The sequence below is a fragment of the Pistacia vera genome, unplaced genomic scaffold (genome assembly GCF_008641045.1).
Source record: "Pistacia vera cultivar Batoury unplaced genomic scaffold, PisVer_v2 Contig839, whole genome shotgun sequence".
Classification (NCBI taxonomy): Eukaryota; Viridiplantae; Streptophyta; class Magnoliopsida; order Sapindales; family Anacardiaceae; genus Pistacia; species Pistacia vera.
The window spans coordinates 217,426-235,121 of NW_022196711.1; the positions used below are offsets into that span (position 1 = coordinate 217,426).

Genomic DNA, 17,696 nt, shown 5'->3' on the forward strand with positions numbered 1-17,696 from the left:
TGCTGCGTCTAACCAACAATTTAGACGCTCATACTTTCTACGACAACGATTTTATAACTACGTGACGACTACGAAATTTAGACGCGCAAGAAATTTAGCCTCTAAATTTTACTTTTGGTGTCTAATTTTACTAGACGCCGAAAGCTATTTTTCTTGTAGTAATTGAAGAAAGATTAGAGTTGAAAATATGAAAAAAAATCATGGAAAAAAGCATAACTGTTTCATGTTCTTAAAGGACATCAAAGATTGTCTTATATCAAATTCACCTCTCATCTAGTCATCTAATGTAAGTTGGTAAGTTGAGACAATTGTTGGAAAGAAGAGCTCAACTTAATTACTACTGTGTACTCCACAATCGAATCACCATTTTTCTCATTATAAAATATGCATTTAAGCTCAGCAAAAACCTCTGGCCATTCTGAAATTTCCTCTTCCACCCACCACAGCAAACTCACGTTCAAATCTCAGTCACCGGGTTCCTCGAAAACACACATATCGAGCTGCCATTAAACTCGCCACTAGTGAACCCGAAATCAAGATAAGCCAGCAGCGTCAACTCATTTTTACCTGCTGATCATACATACACACCTCTACAATTCCCAATAACCCTAGATGTTGGATCCAGCCCCACTGTCAGAGGATCATCAACGACCCAGTCAGTGCCAAATGGCGTAAGGGAAGTGGCATTGGTTGTCCCATTATTAGGGTGGACTGCTTTGACAGCGCTAGGGTTATCGCCACCTGGGGTGTCATGCAGGAAAAAATGGAGAACAGTCTCCTTCTCGGCGGACAAGTAGTGAGTATTATGAAGTTGAAATGGTAATGATGCATGCTGACAGAGCCCAAAACAAGACTGAACGAGGAATTTGCTTGAATTCTTAACCCTAAACCCTAAACAGTTAATTATATATACGATATCATATGAAACATACAGATAGATATATATACATGTGATTCATATATGATTGTATATACGAACATGGCATTCATAGATGGACCAAATTTGAATATATATTCGTTAATTAACTGTTTTTTGCTTAAATGGTGGTCTGTATTTAGGGCATTTCTGTATCCTCATCTCATCAGGCAGGCCAAAGACATTTGAGAGGTGATCACTGATGAGGCGAAACTTGATATAATTGATCTCTTGGCTACTAGATTTCAAAATGCTTTTTGGAAAAAGAGTGAATAATTTGGCATCTACCGGACATGTTTTTCACGATTTGATCGATCCACACTTCTTTAGTTTTGTGTCCATTAATTGCAAGACTGTTTGTTTCCTTAGAATGTTTTGCATGAACTGGGTATATTAGTGGCGGAGAAACAAGAATTAAATTATTGAGGAGGGAGAATAATATCATTTAAATTTTGGATAATACTTAATATACTGACTCTTTTAATATTGAGAATGCTCATTGAACGAGCAATTCAATAAGAGATCTCAAATCGAATAGATATTGATATATCAGTTCGATCCGAGATCTTTGAATTGCAATAAGTTCGACAAAAGATTAAGAAATCTTGGTGATTTTCTCTGTCTAACGATTGGAGAGTCTGTTTTGAAATCATTCATCGTGCATGCACCACTCGAGTATATATTTTAACAAAAATCACAAAAGAGTAGATTGGACTAGATTATTTGGTAGGAATTAGACATGTTACATGTCAATATACAACAATTAACTCTTAGATTAGGTTAACCTAACAAATCAAACTTTACGGCATTAATTAATTAATTATTTAGATGTGAATAGGCAATTAGTTCTACATTAGATCAACCTCGCAAATCAATTAGGAGTAAACCACTTTTTCTCACCCAAAAAATAGCTTAATAACACTTTTTCACCTACAGACTTTTATAATATTACTTTATTATTCAAATTTATATTCTATTTTTTATTTTGGTATCGTTCTGACCCCACATCACCACTGAATCATCACTCACCAAAACCCCTCAAACCCTACTCCCGCCGACTTTGCCAATCGTCGACAATTGAACGATTAGGGTTTGCGGAGCCGCTCCTCCCAAGTAAAATTTCAATCAATCCCAGCCACCAAAAGACTCATTTGCCTACCCTCTTCAAAAGCCCCAAAAGTCTGGATCAAGTTTGCTCTTTGTTTGTCGTCGAAATATAAATTTGGATAGTAAAGTGGTATTTTAAAAGTATATGAGTGGAAAAGCGTCATTAAACCGTTATTTCAGTGGGAAAAAGTCGTTAACTCAATCAATTAGTCGTTCAGATTTTGGACCTGTGTAGGAATTAGATATTTTAACTTACATGTCAATGGGGCAATTGATTATACATACACTGGAATTGGATTAGCCTCACAAATCAACTAATTGTAGTTAAATTTTAGACATGGGTACGTAGGACTAGGAATTACTACACATGTTGCATGATAACAGGTGATTAATTAATTCGAGATTGGGTTAACCTCACAAATCAAACACTGTGACACTAAAATAAACTTTCATCCGATCATCTTTTATTACATCATGTTTTTCGAGAAATTTTGTATGTGTATTATTATTTATATTTTTAATCTCTATAGATTAAATCACCCACTAAAAATGAAAAAATAGGTACATCAAAAAACATTGATAATTCGAGGTAAGTAAATTATGGGTCAATAATATATCACAAGCAATGTTTTTATACCCGGATCTTGCCTTGACCTTGCCTTGGTCGAACTGTTCGACCATCGGGTGGAACTGGTGATGTTATTCTTACATTATCATGACGTAATAAAATTTTATAATTTCTCTATTTAGTCAGATTTAGGGAATGGGTCCGTTAAGATTAACTGTTGTCTGGAACGATTTGTAGGACAGACGAACGATTGTTTATTCTCTTGGAATGTGTGTTTCACTTCAACTCATTCTCTGACCCGACAGTTGAACCGCGGTTCGACACTATTCCCTTCGGTTCAACCCTAAGCCAATCCGGTCTAATGACTAAAACGGGTTTTAACCATTCAATGGACGGGGTTTTAAAACCATAATCGCAAGTTTAAACCCAAAAAAGAGGTTATTCTCGTAAATGTTCTGATAATGAATCAACAACACATAATCTATTGGGTACAAACATATATCAATAGCTAAAAATAACACACACAAATAATCTAAATTTGCAATATAGGAGAATCTATAGGATTAATCCTAAGAAGGTGAATATATAATATAAAGAAAACAACTACTGATAAATGCCCATCACTTGCAAGGCGTGAGTTTGCAAGAGACTTTGCCAGTAGAGCCTGAATTAGCCTTCAGGAACCTGAAAGCTGTAAGGAGAACACTCCTGGAAGATCCCCTCAATGCCCGATTCGTATGAGTCACAACACCAACTGTATTATAAGGGAATTCAAGACTGTTATGTGAGTTTAAAAGTGCAGTTGTTGCTTCTCTTAAGAGAGTCCTGTAGGGATCTCCCCTCCCTTGCAGTCCTTCCCACAATGTCATGTTTGTCCCGTATCGCCGAGCTGCCGCTGGTCCGAAAACGAGAGCTACTTTGGCATCAGGGCGCAGCCCTCTCCAGTAACATTTGTACTCTGGCTTTGTCCAGTTCCTGATCATAAAATTATTTAAACCATAAAAACAAGTAATGGGTAAATCATCTTTCAAGCCATTAGCCATGCCTCATTAATTAATCTGTAATTATGGAGGACACATAAAACACAACCGACCATCCAACTAAAAAGCTGCCTTCTAGAAGATGTTTATACAAGTTCCTTGTGAAACTCTAGTTCTAAGATGTTAATTTAGGCTTTCACTTTATTCAATTTACGAATCCCATGTGCAGTCACTTTATCTAAAGTAGCTCTAGATGGCTGAATGGTTTGAGAGAAACTCTATTACTCAGGAGGTCCTGAGTTTGAGTCCCTTCTCAAATGCTAATAAGAGTAGCCGTTAGAGTATTTATCCGGCCGATAATTCTAGGGTCCTAAAGGATTAGTTGAGGTACTCGTAAGCTGACATATATACCTCGATCATAAAATATAAAAAAAAAAAAAAAAAAATCACTTTATCTAGTTAGTAACATTTAAGGGTGTGTTTGTTTTAGTGTTCCTATCCATATTCTCAATCCTATTCCTAAAATATTTGTTTGTTTAATTATTTAGGAAATATATAGTATATTTTTTCAATTACTTTTAGACTCCTTAAGTTTATTAATTTCACTAAATAACCCCAGAAAAAAGTTGAAAAATTAACAAAAACACCCCCACCCACCCATAGTTGCTAGATTCCGGCAACCACCGTCGGTATTAGCCGAAATATGTCACAATGGCCTACAAACGATCGAAACTGGCTGGTAATTCATTGATTTGGCCGTCAGCGACAGCCAAAGAAATGGCCGTCATTGACGGTCAACAACAACCAAATCTTGACCATCGTTGACTGACAATGATAGCCATATCTTTGGCTGTCATTGACGGCCAGATCTGGACTTTTGCGACCGTCGACGGCCAGATCTAGCCGTAGATCTAGAAAAGACGGATCTGGTCAGAAAATGCCATATCGACACCCTACTCGCTAGATCCGACCAGTTTGAGTCGTAACGCCATTTTCCGGCTAGATTCCGATGGTGGTGGCCGGAATCTGACACTGTGGGTGGGTGGGGGTGTTTTTGTTATTTTATAAAAATTTATATATTGAGGAGTTTAGTTAAATTAACAAACCTACGGGTTTTTTTTTTTAGTTTTTAAATTTTACCTCGCAATACTCACCCTATTTAACTACCCAATATTATTCCCAAAATCTTATCCAAAATAACAAAACAAACGAACCCTAAAAGATCCAATATGTGGGTCCATTTCTCGTGTAATCTTGCGCGAGTGAGTAGAAAATCTTACACTTGTAAGTCTAATATACACGGTAATATGCTCACACAAATACATACAGATACGCCAGGCCATACCTGTAAGTCTCTACCTGTGAGCTTAGCTAATTGATATGCGATAAATCCCCAAAAAAATGAGCCTTAAAGAGTAAAACTTACTGGTGGGGACATGCTGATGCCTCAGTGAAGGGCGTTGGAGGCAATGGAGGCAATGGTGGAAGGTTGAAAGTTGGAGGGGACCTTGAAGAAGGAGGCCTATTCACAGGTGTGACCGGTGGAGATACAGGGTTCGGGTTTGATGACCTCGAGCAGAATGACATTGGGTGAGCAGGCTGAGTGAGCAAGGAATCCACAGCATACAACTCCATACCAAACATCCTGAACATGAGTCTAAGATTTTGGGCAGGACCAGCAGCTGCACCACAAGCTGTAGATTCTTGGTCACTGCCAGAAACCTGAGCAAAACAATTACCCAAGTTTGGGGTGCCATCAAATTTCACTGCATAATTGCCAAGCCAATTTGTTGTCTCTTCTCTTGACGTTGTAATCTGCCCATTACTATCAGCGCAAGTGACCTTAACTTTAATTCCTGCAAGAGATTAAAAAGCTGCTAAACTTATCTGATTTTACAGGCTTAATTAACGAAAAGTAAACAATGATCAAGCTATATGGTCCTATAATGTTCACATGTTAAAACAATCTCTACAAAAAATAGGAAATCTTCTCCGAGACTTCGACTAGTAAACAAATCTATCTTTGACAGGAACTTTTTTTTTTTTTTCAACTAAAAAGAACGAGTCAATTATTTCAACATTATTTACAGCACTAAATCAAGTTCATAAATACATTAATATAAGTGCTAAAAACATTTTTAAGTGGATACCCTTTTATCATTTGGCCGTTTAATGTTGAGAAATATGAAGAGAACACACAATGATATGAAACAATCACCAATGTTTTTCAAAAATATGTCAAGGGATTATAGTAAAGAAAATCAAGAAGGCACTGTGAATCAACTAGAGCATTGGATATTAGTTTAATGGTAATGGTAATGGATCTCACTCACCAGAAACAGGATAATCAAAGAGGGACAATTGGCCATCTTTGCATTGGTCACAGAAGACAGTGCCAGAGACTGTGGTATCTGCTAGAGTTGCATCAATGGCAGCTGCAAGAATGAGAAAGGCTGTGAAGAGGAAGCACCTGCTGCCTGACCAATCCATGAAACTTAAATTTGAGCTGTTTAAGAGGCCAACCAAGCAAAGCAAGAAAGAAAGAGAGAAAGTGTTTATTGTTTTGTGATCGCAGTTGCACTTGTCAGGAAGGAAGTAAATAAATAAGGTGTAGTGGTGAACCTTCTGTGTCAACTCTCAACTGTCAACATTTATGAGTGTAGAAAATTTGATTTCAAAACCAAAAGAAGCATGAAACAGTACGGCCATTTCATTAAAGACTGATGAAATTAGTCACAGATGAGTTGTTGCCAAGATTTTGTATACAAAGTAGGTAGAAAAAAATTTATTAATTCTTGTTGCTAATTATACTTGCTCATTAAGAAGAGAAGAATGTCAATACATTTTGCCAATAGTTCTTGCAAGATGTAGCATGTTTCCTCTTAAAATAAGTCATATAGTGAATTAATGGCATTAAATTTTGGTAATTATTTGAGAGTCTAAGCATTAAGGCCATTAAGGCCATTGATGAGGAAGGCAAGTCGGTTTGAAAGAGTGTTACACATAAATTTTGTATATAAACTCCACAGGTTGGCCTGACAATCAAGAAGGTTTACTCTCTTCATTGAATTTCTAGGTTCGAATAACCTTGAGGTCATCTATTACATTTGTGACTTATCTTATAACACATTGACCTTATAGAATATTCAATAGACCCTGAAGATTAGTTGAGATAGCGCAAATGTGTATAAACTGACCTAACATTACTCATCATATAGACGACAATTTAATTATATATATGTACAAAACTTTATATGTTTGATATTTTTTTTCTTCTAAAAAATGAATGAAATGTGTTCTAGAAAGTGGTAATGTGAAAGCTGGTTTGTATTATTCATGACCATACAGTCATGTTGGATCCAATCTCTTTAACGTGTTAAAGTAAAGAGAAACTGCCTGTAGAATTAAATGCTAGCAATGGCTTCTTTATTGATTCCACACTTCATCCCACACACATACAGCAGAGTTTCATCAACTTGAGACGTGGGAAGCTTTCAAACCGCTGTGTTTGAACTTTTAGCTGTTGGTGGGTGTTGGTTGATGTAAAAGTTTCCAAGAGCATTGATTGACTTTAAATGATGGGATTTGATTTTAATGGTGAGATGTTGTGCTTGCTTCCAAAACCATCATTTCAATCCCTTTCTTTTGTCACGCATATTTCTTTTTAGTATTATGATTGTTTTCTATTTATTAATTAATGCTGTAACAAATAGTTCATCTCACCTAACACTTAATTATATAATATGATTGTTATATTGAAGTAATTTTTCCAACTCCCATTCCCATTCCCATTCCCACAAACCTGCATATATCGAAATTTTGCATAAAAAAACTGATGGGCATCTTGAAAGTTCATCTGAAATGTCTTCCTTGCAGCCAAAAGTTCGATTTGGTGTTAATGGAAGTTCCTCTTTCAGAAATCTTGGAACATATTGGCATTTGCATTTCTTAAATTTTAAATCTGCAAAAAGACTCAAATTGTAATTATATGTTAATGGTGGCTGCGTTTGGTTGATTAGTTTTTGAAATAATTTAGTGCTAGTAAAAGGTTGAATTCCAGCTCATTCGTCATCTCAGATTTGCAGCGGCAATCTGTACATTATAATAACAAGTAGTAGTTGTAAGTTCCAAATTATGAGCAGAGAGAAAAGATGATGCTCCTCAAAACCTGGACATGCAAGCCACAGATTAGAGACAAAAGCCTGTTGATAAATAATCGACCAGGCAAGCAACCCCACATTATTTATAATTGGAATCATCATACAAAATTGACCTTTGCATTGTATAATTTCAAACCCACTAAATCTTTACACACCCAAAATGAGATTTTCTACAACCTTTCTTTCAGGTTCAAGGACTAGGCTACAAGTACAATTCTGCAAGATGCTCCAAGCAAGGAAATGTCACATAATGCAAACAGAAAATTAGGAAGAGCAACAAATGGAAGGTGAAATTCCACACACAAATCATCTTTTCTTGATTTATTGGATCACCATTTCAAAACAATCAAAGATCCACCATCTCGTGAACCCAATTAATAATGTACCGAGTCACCCAAAACAAAAGGGAAAACAGAGTTCAATAAAATTTAATATCATAACAGTAACAACATGGATAATTCTAAAACGGAACACTACTACAAAACAAGCCGAATTGGCCAAACTAGCCTACCAAAATTGTCTAATTACGGCATCCCACTGTAGTAAAAGTTATGGAAACAAACAAGTTGATTAACAGTCGACGAATTCAACACATTAGGCTTCTATTAAGTTCAATATTTCCTTCCCTCACATTTGTCAATCTCTATACTCAATTCTCATCAACATGTCCATTGTCATGTTTCTCCTCAGTATGCCCATTCTCAACTTCTACTTCAGAATGTCCATTCTCAGTTTCCTCAGCACTGGACCCAAAAGAAAACAAATATTAGATTAGATAAGAGTTTAGCAGGTCATTAGGTAGTATCAAACACATAATAAACACCAACACATTATACATAAATGCATAAACTGACCTCAAATTAGGGTGCAAACCACCAAAAAATATTAATAAAAATTACCAACAAGCACATATTGTCAACACAAAATCTGCCTCAACCAAAATTGAATATCAAACAGGAACACCTTTTCTATTGAATTAATGCTAGAAGGTTTACATTACACTCCAAGTCTCTTCCTCTTCAGCAACACAAACCTAGTCCACAACCAACCATTTGATCATGTTCCATGTTCTAAGATCAAGGTCGGTATGAAGCTGATATACTTGTGATTAAGAAAAGAAAGTTTTAATGAACTAAAGTCTTTGGGTGTACTTTCATGTACTGAAAGCAATTTAAATTTTAATAGAGGCTTAGTTCTGATGTTTCGTTTCTAGTAAGACTATCATGTGTAACTCTCAACAGAAAAGGTGGTAAATATTCTTGCCTATACGTAGGACTCAATGGCTTTTTATTATCATTGATAAAGGCCCATAGACAAGTAATTTAATCTTAAGAACTTAATATTGTACATTATGCAGAAACCAAACAGGGGAATTGGATTTTTGTTTGCATGTGCAAATAAGAATAAATTCATTTGCAATAGTAGTAACAGAAAACTGGATGTGCCACACAATCATGTCATTGCATTGAGCAAAACACCACAATAAAAAAACTTTCAAAGTTGCACAGGCCCTAATCTGATGCCAAGCCATTGCAGTTACTACAAATAAATTATAGAGAAGAAGAAATTATTATAGATCAATTTAAAGACCTAAAGAGTTGTTATAAACATTGACAACACCAACTTAGTAATAAGTTTTTCCAAACGCCACATCCAAACCAGTTATAAAGTATAGTAATCCTCAAGTAAACTTCACCAAACTCTAAAATTCCACAAAACCATAGCATTCCAAGTAAAAAACATTTATCACAATGGGTTGTGTAAAGACAATCATCATAACATCAACATTAGCCATTCTTATAAGGATCATAATTGTCATAAAAAAGTTTAAATTTTGAGATTAAAGTTGTCACAAGAAACGAACCTTTGTATGGTTGAATCAACAGAGTCGGAGTCATTCTTCCTCCAACTCCTGCTCTCATTAAACCCACCACGCCCATTACCGAATCCTCTCCTCCCAAACGAGGGCGTATCAGCCTTCTCCTCTTTAATCTTCACCGCCTCAAGCTTCTCCTCAATCTCCTTCGGATCCATCCCTTTCTCCGCCAACACCTGCTCTCTCGGCCTCGCCTCTCCAAACGGATTCACCCCCTTAGGTTTCACTACATTCGCACCCCCGTCACTCACAGGCATAGTGCGTGGCTGCAAAACCAGCCTAGGCCTTGGCCTCTCACTCTCACTACTCTCCTCTCTTTTCTTCCCCCAATTATCTCTATCTCTATCTCTCGACAACGAATCGAAACTACTCTTCCTCTCGCCACCACTGTTGAAACCGAATCGACTCCGAGTTTCAGTCTTGTTCGAAACCCAGCTGTCACTTTCATCAGCCTTGGATGACTGCGAATCAAAGAACCCCCCACTCCTCGGGGCGGGCGCAGACTTCTTCGCGGCAGCCCAATTATCGATCTCGTCGGCACGTGACGACTGAGATTCTCTATTCGAATCCCTATTAGAAACCCTAGAAGAGCCCCAACGGGAGCCGGACGAATCTTCACTGTTATTGGAACCAAAAGAACTGTTATTATATCTATTATTGGAGCCGTAGTTTTTGAAGCCGCCGCCGAGACGAGAGCGGTCGAGTTCTTCGGCGGAGCGCTGACGGGGACCGGTGGGGAGGGCAAGGAGATCTTCATGAGTAAGGCCCTGTGATCGGCTCGGCTGTGTCGGCTGGCTAACGGAGTTAAACTCGGCTAAGGAGAGAGTCTGGCCCTTTTTCTTCTTGGTTTTGGTGGCAGCGGCGGTGGCTAGGGATGGGAAATCGGCGATTTCGTTATTGCTATCTTGCTCTTCTTTCTGCTGCTGAAGTTCAGCTTCGTGTTCCTCAGCGTCCAGAGCCCACGCGCCAGGCTTGGCCCACGGAGAAGACAAGGTTGCCGCCATAGCTGCTGATGTTTCCTTCTGCGTCTCTGAATTTGCCTGCTTTGCTTTGCTTTGATTTGCGTTGGTTAGAAGCCAAAGCATGGTGGGGTGAGGTTTATATAAAGGGTCAGATAATATAGAATACGATCGGACGGTTCAGGATGAGAGTAGGACATTCCGTGATGTTAAGGAATGTTTTCGACTTGATTGAGTGGACGGCCTTGATTTGAATGAAATATATTTCATTCCACCTGAAGTAGGATTAGGAAAGTTACAAAAGTTAATTAATTAGAGACTTATCTAATTTTATATTTACAATTTTAAAAGGATTATTTAATTTAAAGTATGCTAAAACCTTTTATAATTATTAAAAAATTTCTAATTTTAAAATAATTTTATTTATTGCAAATAATTCTAGAAAAAGTTTGAATGTGTTTCAAATTAAATAATCTTATAAATATTAAATAACCATTAAAAAGATAAACAATTTTTGTATTTCAAATACAGTATTCATGTGTTTATTAAAGAATAAATACATCATCAATTAGATAATCTGTATGTATAAATCTTAAATAATTAAATAAAATCTTTAGAAAAAGATAATAATAATAATTAAAAGAATAAAGCCTTTTAGAGTAAAGTCGGGAATTATTAACTAGAGGATATTTTTATAAAATACTAAAGGAAAAATAATAGACAATTTTTTAATAATTGATTTATTTAACTTTTTAACCCGAATAAAACATAAAAGTAGAAGGAAACTTAACGCTGTAGTGTTTGGTTGCTTACGTGGAGCGTTCAGAAATCCCAATTGTCGTGGTCAATGACCAGCTGCGTGGTGGATCCACCATCCACCGATATCAACCGATGCTTCTTAAATATTAATAATACAAATTTCTCTTTCCCCCCCGGGGTTTTGATAAAACCCAAACGTCTCTCCAAAATTTTATAAATAACAAAAATTTTCTTATAATTAATGAACCGTTAGATTTTTCTTCTAAGGACTAAGAGTGTTCAGATCAATTAATTTTTCAAGATCTTAAAACTATCAATCTAATAAAAACTCAAACGACTATCTCTATTAACAACTAAGAGAAAACTAAAACTCAAAATCTCTTGATTAATACACCCAAAAATCTCTATTAAACCATTCAGTCATTTAAAGATAATTAACAGTCAGATTTTATAACTGAGTAGATTAATAAATATTTATGTAATTGCCTCTCTAATGTTTTATTTTAAGTTTTTAACACTAACAAATTTAACTATAAGGAGATTTCTGTTATTTCAATAATCATAAGGGGATTTTGTGATTAGCCCTATTTAAATAAAAATAATTTAAGCTAAATGACAAGCATGGCCACCTCAGCTTTGTAATGCTATCGTAGAAATCTTTGCTTTCAACAGCTTAGAGCTCAAGCTGATTCTCGAATCCAATCTTAACCTATCTAGATTTGTTTTTTTCTTTAATTTTAAAATACATTTAAAGGGAATTTTTATTCATAACTAGTATTTCCCAAAAGCAAGAAATTCTTCATGGAGGAAAGTTGAACCAAATAAATTTCATGAGAAAACTCAAAACTGTTTCAAAATAACAAACAAAACATATCCCAATTTTTTTTTTTTGGGGAAAATCAAGCACGACAAAATTTCACTAAATATGAAATGAAACAATGAATTTAGAAAAGAATCAACTCAACTTGATATTCACAAAGATTGATATATGTACAAATATTAAGATCTATCTACCTTTGAACCTGCTGTGAGATTATTTCTCTACATTGTTGTTGATACTTCTGCACTGTAATACTCACCCCATATGCTGAACTTCGTATCGACAAACGTTGATATTCAAAGCTGGGAATGATAAAAAATTGAATGTGGATTCCGGGATTTGTTATTACAGCTTGTCCAGAAGAGGTATATGCAAAAATCACCTTTCCAAACCAGTATTGATGCCGAAAGGTTGTAAAGAAAAGAGGAAACTCGAGACCATCCAAATTGGCAATTCTTAATGCCAGGGGTGGGGAAACAAGCTCTTCCAAATTGATTTAAAGAAAAAATCTCATTGCACGTAATAATCTGAACTGTGTATAGTGATTAAGTGTTCGTCTTCGGCACTCTTTACAGAGTCACCACTTACATACCATGTTACAGTTCCTGCTGCATGGTAAAGGCACTGCCATCAGTTCAAGTTAATAGCAAGGTCTCTCAAAAAATATCATCTGTTAAAATGACCCTATTAAATACTAATTATAGAAGCATTTCCAACTTCCAAGTAGTTAGTAGCCATAGACAAAGCAAAATGGTAGTTCTGCTAAGAGAAGCAGTTTAATTGATAGCACCACCTGAGCAATGTTATCTACATATGATAGATAATGGGATATGGCTAGATGCCAATTAAAGTTGTTTCTTGCTCAACCTGGCTCACCCTAGAGGTCAGACCAGAAACAACATTTATGTTAGGTGGATGCTTTTGCATAGAAAATTAAAAATTGCCTGGAGCCTCAAGAGCCAAGGAACTCCAAATACTATTTTGATCGGAATTCATATAACATATAAATTGGTTGCAAGAGACCAGCTCAATATTAATGGTTTAAACCTGGATAACCAAAACCCCAACCAGATGAAAGAAATACAATATCTAATAATACCTGGCGCAGTAGCAGGTTCCTGTTCTCTTGTTGCATGAAGTATGATCGTTCCTGAAAGCACAGTGATGAAACCACAAATCTCAGAGGCTATGCTGCTCACATCCTGACCTGACCAATCCTGTAATAGATATAAGACAAGATACCATTTAAGTTAACCATGTCTAGATCATTGTGAGGGGAAGTAGAACCATATTGCTGCATTAGAATAATTTGTCAGGATGGATCAAGAGTTCCACCTTGAACATTATTGCACTTGCAATAATTGTCAGAGTTGTGAACATCACATAATATACTGGAGAAACAATTGCCGCATTGAATGTATCCAACGCCTGCAGTAAAAATTCTGTAAACATCAGTAAACCTGAGAAAGGCAACCCGCTGTTCAGTCTGAAACATATAACAAAGTATACTAAACAGATCTATGAATTCCACACTAGAACGCAAAAAAAACATGACTAATGGCATCATGAGCTGAAGTGGCATAAAATTAAAATTTTTATACCAATCAGTGGAAATAGTATAAACTGGAGAAATTGAAAACGCGTAAATATATTACAGCCACAAAATGGTTGATTTCAACAAAAAAATCACCAAGTTTTCAGAAAGCTCATTTATCGAATGCGTAAGTGAAGTAACACATAACAAGTGTTAGTCTGCTGTCAATGCTACAATGTTGGACCTCAAGTTGATTGACATGTTTAGTCATTTCATCCACCCAATAAACTTCAGAAATTGGGACAGCAAAGTCCTATTTTCTTCACTAAAGAAGGTTTAGATATGAAATTTATATAGTAGTAAACTATGTCAAGGGAAACAAGTGGAACACATAAGAGTGAGGATCCCCGTATTTTGGAATGTTGAGAAGATCAAAATCATCTATGTCCTGAAAATTAGAAACTTTTACCTCAAGTTCAAAATTCTGAAATATCATATGACAAACATGCAAGCTACTACTAGGACTTATACCAGAATGACAGGAACTACTGACATAGATTACAGGAGACTCACCTTATTCAAATAGTTTAACTGTGTAATGACACAGATTGCCGCCACTGTGAGAAAAAACCATGTTTGAGGATAAGCAATTTGATTTACTCCATCTAATGTAAGTTTTATTGCAATTCCAATGGCCTTTATGCTTACTACCTGAACAACATAGCAAAATATGTCATAAAACCTTGACAACAGAACTTCTATTGATAGTTGGTAACTTAAAGTAAACATTTTTACCGTAAGTGCACCCATTAAAGAACATATTCCCAAGTAGACTAATATGTTTGTCTGCCCGTAGTGAGGTTCAAAGTGCAGCACAAGAGCTAACACTACTGAAAGTGTTGCAGCTACATAAATTAGAAAAGCTGTAGACGGAGACAGGACAGCAAGAAAAAATTTAATTTCTCAAGATAGTGAAGCTTAATAACAAATATCAAATAAAAAGCTATAAACCAAAAAAAAAAAAAAAAAAAAACCTGGTTGTGTTGCCAGAGTCCAAATTTCTTGTACAGAACTTGGAGTATGCTCTTGAGGTGCATGAATTACAATCACTACGGACCCAACAATGCATGTGATACATCCTAGAACACCCATTTTTTGCAGTCGTTCCTTCAACATGAAGTGTGCCAATACAGCACTTCTCAGATCCAATCAAGTTTCAAACAAGTCAGCCACAAATTTTATTAAAAAGGAAATCAAGTGAAACTCTTCTTCCATCAAATTACTACATTACCTGATAATTATACTTAAAGCACCAAGCGGGGTGACCAGAACGGCAGGTGCATAAACATAAGCAACAAAATTTGCAACCTCTCCAACAATCACTATTAATACAAAAGTCATTGATCCATTCAACTTCATACAAATATATTGCGGAAGAAAGGCAGAAAGAAAGTAACTTAAATTGTTAATGCTTTACTTACTTGTCACCATGCCTGCCCACCAAAGTGGTTCTAATAAGTAGGTATAACCTCCAACTCCTGAATCATTCAAAACAATAAAATCAACTAAAGAACCAAATAATGCATAAGCCCAAAAATAATTACTAGGGTTCAAAGCTCATTCATCCAATAGTTCTATAACATGATTCATATTCATTTAGAGGAGAAAAGATACTGTCAAATGTCTCCCATAAACCTTCAAAACAAACTCCAAAAAATCATCTTTGATCACTCTAGATCTCAACATGTTATCTTTCATCTTCTCTATTCAAAAATAATAATAAATAAGTTTCTGAATTTACAGCTCCGAATACTTTCATTTGAACATTACAGCAACTATCAAACACTAACAAGTCAATCGAATAAACTCGAAAACAAAGAAACCAGTAGAGATCATAAAATTATTCAAAAAATTGAAGCTCCGCTGACCTGCTCGTGTACCGGACGCTCCAGCACGTTTCAATCCTTTCTTCTTCAAAATGAAACTCGAACCGATAAACGCGCTCGATGCGACCGCTAAAATCAATCCCATCGAATTGTCCGACAGCCCCATGCTTCTCCAACTCTCTCTCTCTCAAACTCTTCTTTCTTCCTTCTTGAATTGTTCACAAGATTCGAAATTCAAATTCACTGTCTTGTTCTCTTTCCAATCACACAAATCTCGCTTAATGAATAAGCGTTTGAATTCCCGCCAAAACGAAAAACTTCTGGATTTTAATTTATTTCCCTCTTTTGAAAACATAAAACTCTAGAAATACAGACGAGACTACCACAGCTGCTTTGCCTTCTCTGCAACGCCACGTTTCGTGAGTCGTTTGGCGCTTTCTCTCTCCTCAACTCTTCTAAGAGATCTAATTGTAAAGCAGTCTTCTTGACGAAACTTAACCGAGTCAGTTTCGTCGTCTTGTCGGAAATTTCCAATTACTGTGCGGAGCATGGAGATTATCACCTGCTTCGAGTTATAATTTCGTTAAGTTACACTCGGGTTTTCACGTGTTGACTTTGTTTTGATTGAAAAGTTCGTGTACTTTTTTATTTTATTTTTGTTTTTTAGTTTTAGTGAGTGCGGTGGCAGGTGGTGATTGGTTTACATACGATTTTCGTGGTTGGAAGTTTAGTGAAATGACGACAATGGCCTCCACTTCCCAGGTGGATTCCTTGAGGGGTAAAATGGGAAATTGGATGAAGTTACAGTTACAAAATTTGACACGACGTAACAAGCTGTAGGACAGCAATAAACAGAGGGGGGCAGATTGTGCTCTGAAGACTGGATCCATTTTTTAAGGCTGTTTTGTCTTTACTTTTAACTTTCTTTCACTTGTTTGGTTTGAAGGAAAATTCAGAGCAAAGAAAAGAAATTTTATATTTTTTTTCTTTCCTAGGTGTAGAGCCAAACCCTAATGGTACCTTTTCCTTTTTACTTAGATGGTATATGTAATATGTGGTATGAGGTCATTCCCATAGACATACTACTTCAATCACAAACAATAAATAGTTAATTATAAACTCGATGAAAATTATCTTTGTAAATGAAAAAATAGTTATTTTTTATGCGGTTAGGTCATGAACGAGTATTTATAAAGGTTAAAAGGTTCTATAATATCCCATATTCTCCAGAGTTTTAAAACTGTCAATTGGTAAGAGTCTCAGTGGCCGCTTTTATTAGTATTTAGGAGACTCGAACTTAAGAGTTCATAAAAACTCATTTTGCTCTTTTACCATCAGATCGTCCAGTTGATTATTTATCTATTCTTTAACGAAGTTTTGTTTCATGATACATTACAACAATGCTCATGAAGTTAAAGACGACGGTAGGGTTGGATTATAATTGAGTAAAATCGAGGTTAAACTTTTTTTCTTGTTCATTATGTCGATGAAAGTGATTTGGGTAATGGATTTGTTTGGATCAATAAGATGGCAAGAAAACAGTTACAGTTGACAAACAAAGCAATGCTCAATGTGTGTATAAGCGAAATTGTTTGTTTGTAAGATAGCTCACATGTATATGAAGCAAGATTAATGAAAGCAAGATGAGGGCCAAAAGGAGCAGTTCAATGAAAGCAATTCATCAATTGGACTTTCTAAATTTTTTTAATCAATTTGTGCAAACCAACAAGACTCTATTTATGGCTGGTTTTGTGTATTGGGCATGAAGTTTGTTGATTACATGTTACTTTCTTGTTTGGCCATTGCATATTCTTTATAAGGCAAGCAAATAAAATGAAAACTTCTTTGAGAAACTGAAATTGAAGGAAGGTTCCCTCCTATTCAATTTGGGTACCCATTGAAGCTAGTGCCATGGTTAAGGAAATTTCCCTACCAGTATTAGTTGAGTGATCAAACTCTCATTTAAATGTCCCAATTCAATTTCCATAGCTATATAACATTGTCAGGCTCCAACATTGACCCGCTGCACAGACATAAGCAAGTTATACGGAAAAATACAAAGATGAATCATAAATCAACATATTGAAATATACAAGATAAGAAAGAGAAAAAGATGAATGGGCCAAACCAG

The 17,696-nt window shown here is 35.9% G+C and overlaps 3 protein-coding genes across 6 annotated transcripts; all 3 read right to left on the reverse strand.

Annotated features, from left to right (window-relative positions):
* Positions 1 to 3,053: 3,053 nt before the first annotated feature.
* LOC116118225 lies at positions 3,054 to 6,131 on the reverse strand. Its single transcript, XM_031404191.1, has 3 exons — positions 5,905 to 6,131; positions 4,998 to 5,427; positions 3,054 to 3,566 (listed from the first exon to the last, which is right to left on the reverse strand). Exons 1-3 carry the CDS (start codon positions 6,059 to 6,061, stop codon positions 3,212 to 3,214), a joined length of 942 nt encoding a protein of 313 aa, XP_031260051.1. The 5' UTR covers positions 6,062 to 6,131; the 3' UTR covers positions 3,054 to 3,211.
* A 1,883-nt stretch (positions 6,132 to 8,014) lies between these two features.
* Positions 8,015 to 10,707, reverse strand: LOC116118189 (eukaryotic translation initiation factor 4B3-like). Its single transcript, XM_031404158.1, has 2 exons — positions 9,596 to 10,707; positions 8,015 to 8,474 (listed from the first exon to the last, which is right to left on the reverse strand). Exons 1-2 carry the CDS (start codon positions 10,690 to 10,692, stop codon positions 8,381 to 8,383), a joined length of 1,191 nt encoding a protein of 396 aa, XP_031260018.1. The 5' UTR covers positions 10,693 to 10,707; the 3' UTR covers positions 8,015 to 8,380.
* A 1,500-nt stretch (positions 10,708 to 12,207) lies between these two features.
* LOC116118200 (probable magnesium transporter NIPA6) lies at positions 12,208 to 16,153 on the reverse strand. 4 transcript variants are annotated; one of them, XM_031404173.1, is made up of 9 exons: positions 15,608 to 16,149; positions 15,161 to 15,217; positions 14,971 to 15,061; positions 14,714 to 14,874; positions 14,475 to 14,602; positions 14,253 to 14,390; positions 13,481 to 13,573; positions 13,245 to 13,362; positions 12,209 to 12,750 (listed from the first exon to the last, which is right to left on the reverse strand). In XM_031404173.1, the coding sequence occupies exons 1-9, from the start codon at positions 15,729 to 15,731 to the stop codon at positions 12,656 to 12,658; spliced, it is 1,005 nt and encodes a 334-aa protein (XP_031260033.1). In that variant the 5' UTR covers positions 15,732 to 16,149; the 3' UTR covers positions 12,209 to 12,655. The 4 variants fall into 4 exon arrangements, with proteins under 4 accessions (XP_031260031.1, XP_031260033.1, XP_031260032.1 ...); XM_031404172.1 differs by having other exon boundaries at positions 12,210 to 12,753; positions 15,608 to 16,147; XM_031404171.1 differs by having other exon boundaries at positions 12,208 to 12,753; positions 14,253 to 14,602; positions 15,608 to 16,151.
* Positions 16,154 to 17,696: the final 1,543 nt, after the last annotated feature.